The following is a 4,189-nucleotide window of genomic DNA, read 5'->3' as shown; positions in this document are numbered from 1 at the left end:
TAAAACTGGCCCAGTTTGTGCAGCACCACAGCCCTTGGGAGGTGCTGGCAGCCAGCTGGGGCAAGCACCATAGGCTGGGAGGTACCAGGGAGGTTTCGGGAGAGGGTTTCTCATCCTGCTGGCTTTGGATGGGTGCTCATGGAGAGAGCTGAGATCGCCATGTCCTCACGGAGACTTTTTCTTCTCTCTTTGTAGGATTCACTGAGTGCTGGACCTGGTAAGGGCATTACTGTATTGCAGGAGGGCAAGTAGAGACAGTGTCTTCGTTGTGGTTGCGGGTGTCCCTAACATTGAACATGTGGGGAGGGGGAAACTCCTTCCGAAACTAGAAAGGAGCATTAGTAGGTGCAAGAAGGGTCCTGTGCCACCCTGACGGCAAGCGATGGGGTGCCGAGGTCTCCCCTGTCCCTGCTCCCCAAAGCAGCCTTACTGTATTGCAGGAGGGCAAGTAGAGACAGTGTCTTCGTTGTGGTTGCGGGTGTCCCTAACATTGAACATGTGGGGAGGGGGAAACTCCTTCCGAAACTAGAAAGGAGCATTAGTAGGTGCAAGAAGGGTCCTGTGCCACCCTGACGGCAAGCGATGGGGTGCCGAGGTCTCCCCTGTCCCTGCTCCCCAAAGCAGCCGGTCGGGTCTCCTGCGGAAAGACCCGGCTCTTCCCAGGGCTCAGCCCTCGCCCACTGCAGCCGCCAGCACCGCATCGTTTCTTTGGGTGCATTTGTGCCCCTGGCCTGTTCTGCCCATCACACCGGTAACTGAGGAGAGCGCCGTGAATTTCTTGGTGCCACATTGTCCTTCAAAGCAGACCAAACGTGTCCTGGTAGGGAGGCTTGTTGCTGATGGGGAGCATCTCCCTGCCGGCACGTGTCCGATGTACTGTAGGGGTGCGCTGCCCTCTGATGGGGCCGTTAGTCGTGATGGTCACCACAATATTTTTTTATTTTTCCTTTACTTAAAACTAGCCTAGAAAGAGTGCTGGGCCTGCCCTGCCCATGCTCTGGCTTGAAGGAGAAAGAACAATTTGGTTTTGTGCTTTTTCTGATGAAAGCCAAGCCTGGCGAAAAGAAACCTGAATCAAATTGATGGTTAAAAAAAAAAAAAGGAAAGCACTGAGTGCTCTCGCTGGGCGGGGAGAGGCAGAGGTGGGGAAGCATTTTGAAGATAAACACTGTGGTTTTAGTGCAGTTGGGGAAGCTTATTTAATGTGCAGTTGTTGGCGAGACAACTGGACTTTGACTGCAAGCTTCAGGGGCGTTTAGGTCCCAGGTCCAGCTGAAATGCGGTGAAGCCGAGTGTTCGCCGGTCCCTTTTGCAATCGTGGATCCCACCGCTGAACCCGGTGGGGTTTGGTGCTGGGCTGACCTCGCCTAACGAGAGCCGGTCTGACACAGCGAGGTTCAAGTCCAGGTACAGGGCTGGGAGTTAGAGCTTTGGCTTGGCTCCGTCCTTCATGGGTTTGTTTTTGCTCGGGGAACTCGGTCATCCGTGTAACTGCGGGAGCCAAGACTGTTTGCTGTGAGCACTGTTCCTTTCTGCTTTCATGCTTTCTGCCCCAAAATCCTGCCTGCTGGTGCCGTTAGATTTGTGGTTCATGGATAAGGAACAACAGGCTTCAGGAGGGGTATTTTGGGTTTTTTCTTAACGGAGACTAGGTGATGAAACTGGCTTGCTTCTCTCCCAGGTCCTAAAATGGTGGCGGTTCAGAATTACCATGGAAATCCAGCCCCCCCTGGGAAGCCGGTGCTGACGTTTCAAATTGGGGACGTGATCGAGCTCCTGAGGGGGGACCCCGACTCGCCATGGTGGGAGGTGAGAGCGATTCCCCTCGGGAAATTCCCAGGAAGTTTTAAACCAGTGACTTCTGCGTTGTCTCTTTCGTTTGTGGGCTTTCCCAGAGCTCAGGGGTGTGCTGGGGTTTGAGAGCGGGGGGGGGCTGTGAGGCAGTTCGGAGCCTGTCCCCATCCCCACACGGCAAAAACATCGCTCCCCCGTACACATCCCAATCTGATGCCTGGCCTGGCTTTGCAGGGGCGGCTGCTGCAGACGAAGAAGTCGGGTTATTTTCCCAGCTCGTCGGTAAAGCCCTGCCCCGTTGATGCACGGGTAAGTGCCGAAGAGGAGATGGAGCCGGGAGCACCGGGGCGATGCTGGGAGCTGCTCCAGCGGTGCCTGTTGCTCTTCTCAGCCTTCTGCTTGAGACCTTGGTCTTCCCAGTAAGCCCCTGGAACTTGAATGGGGCCCTTTACTTTGGCCGAATGAATGAGGAGGTGGATCCATCATCCCATGGTTGCAGATGTCTGGTCAGGTTGGTCTCAGCCCTGTTCCCAAGGTTCGGGTTGGTGTGACCAGGTCCAGACTCCATTCCTCCTCTGCAGGGCTGACTCAGAGCAGAGTACTGGAGATCAATCACAGTGCAGGAAAAATGCAATTCTTTTTCTTTAACTGTGTTTTGTAATGCTCTCAGCCCCTTTGCAATTAAAAAATGCTCAGGTAAATGAAAAAATGCAGCATGCTTATCGCAGCTGGGAGGCTGAGAGTGAAATGCTCAGCCTCAGCACTGCCCTCCGCCACCGAAGCCAATGATTCAGAAACAGCCTGGCAGACAAAAACCCTCCCATGGAGAGGAGCATCTCAGGTGTGATCTGTAGCCTGGTGAGATGCTGGCTCATCAGTAATAAGCAATGCTCTCTTTGCAGCCTCCCAACAGCCGACCGCCCTCGCGGGAGATAGACTACACGGCGTACCCGTGGTGAGTCGCCCTGCTACCGCTGGGCAGTGTGCTGGACACGACCTTCCTCTGGTTATAAAGATATGTCGACCTTGCCTTTTAATTGTTACTTTGTCAGGAATCCACCCTAATAATGAATTAGGAATGCAGGCTAGCAATGCCTTGCATCCCACCTTCCCTGTGGCCATGGGGCAGCTGCTGCAGTGGCGTTTGGATGTTGTAACCTGGTGCAGCCCTCACAGCATCAGTGGGGATTTCTTCACTGATGGAGAGGGTCAGAGGCAAAAGGAGAGATGCTGGTTTCTCTTCCCATTTTCTGTGCCCAGAAAATTGTTTTGGGAGGAAGGAAGCAATTCCTGCCTTGGTGGGAGAGGCTGCGCTTGGCTTGCCTCCTCCTTCCCTCCAGCTCCAGCCATGTTTGCAAATTCATGAGTCCAAATTATCACCACTCCCCAGCTCTCGCTGAAGCCTCATTTACCCGGGGACCAATTCCCAGTTAGTGGGGCTTGCTAGGTGTGAGATACTTCCGAGGGAAGAGGTTGCGCCCTGCATCGCTCACCCTCTCTGTTTGGTGGCCGAGTAGCTTGTATGTCTTGGGGCACTTTCCTTTCTGCTCATGAGGTTTTGGACGAGACCTGTTTCTTTACTTGCCTTCTCAGCCTTCATACCTTAAAAAAAAAAAAGTATCTTTTTGCCTAAAACATGCCTATTTTAAAGATGCATACATTTTTAGTTTAATTAATTAACCTCTGGGCTCAGGTTCGCAGGGAACATGGAGCGGCAGCAGACGGACAACCTGCTCAAGTCTCACGTCAGCGGCACCTACCTGATCCGGGAGCGGCCGGCTGAGGCTGAGCGCTTTGCCATCAGTATTAAGTGAGTAATACTTAATTTAGTAATTTAGTATTATTCGCTCATGGAGGGCGAGACGGGGCTGGAGCACGTGGCTATGTTTTCTTGAGTGCCCTTGCTGCCATTCGCAGATTCAACGAGGAGGTGAAGCACATCAAGGTGGTGGAGAAGGACAACTGGATTCACATCACAGAAGCCAAGAAGTTTGAAAGCTTGCTGGTAGGTTTTTGTAGCCCCTTTGAGCGTGCCCACTGTCCCTGCAAGTCACGCAGAGGACGGCAGAGACAGCCGGGTGCCTCTCCATCCTTCCCAGGAGTTGGTCGAATACTACCAGAGCCACTCGCTGAAGGAGAGCTTCATTCGACGCTGAAATACCCCTATAAATCTCGGGAGCGCTCTACCTCCAGGACCTTCACCCGCTCTCCAGGTAAAACCCAGCTCAGCTGTGTGAGAGCGCTGTTAAACTTGTGATGGAGAATCTCACCCTTTCAGCAAGGTGTAGGAGCATCGTCTGGATGAAGAGATTTATGGCTTTGCTGTAGGGCTTGAGCTCCCCAGTTTGCAAACAAGTCTTCTGCTTGGCTGGTGGCCTTTTGAGGGTGGGTCTCA

At 53.3% G+C, this 4,189-nt stretch overlaps 1 protein-coding gene across 1 annotated transcript in view; it reads left to right on the top strand.

Moving 5' to 3' along the window:
• Positions 1–4,189, top strand: part of LOC104163907 (guanine nucleotide exchange factor VAV2-like) — a gene marked incomplete at its 5' end in the record, with an annotated part of 36,176 nt that overhangs the window by 28,146 nt on the left and 3,841 nt on the right. The window contains 8 exon segments of the mRNA XM_009703054.1: positions 196–217; positions 1,682–1,809; positions 2,029–2,103; positions 2,697–2,749; positions 3,488–3,604; positions 3,712–3,799; positions 3,894–3,936; positions 3,939–4,007. Coding sequence (XP_009701356.1) covers positions 196–217; positions 1,682–1,809; positions 2,029–2,103; positions 2,697–2,749; positions 3,488–3,604; positions 3,712–3,799; positions 3,894–3,936; positions 3,939–4,007 — 595 coding nt within the window.

The sequence above is a fragment of the Cariama cristata genome, unplaced genomic scaffold (assembly GCF_000690535.1).
Source record: "Cariama cristata isolate BGI_N322 unplaced genomic scaffold, ASM69053v1 scaffold21786, whole genome shotgun sequence".
NCBI lineage: Eukaryota > Metazoa > Chordata > Aves > Cariamiformes > Cariamidae > Cariama > Cariama cristata.
The sequence above is the reverse complement of the archived record's forward strand: the minus strand, read 5'-3'. Positions and strand labels throughout refer to the sequence as shown.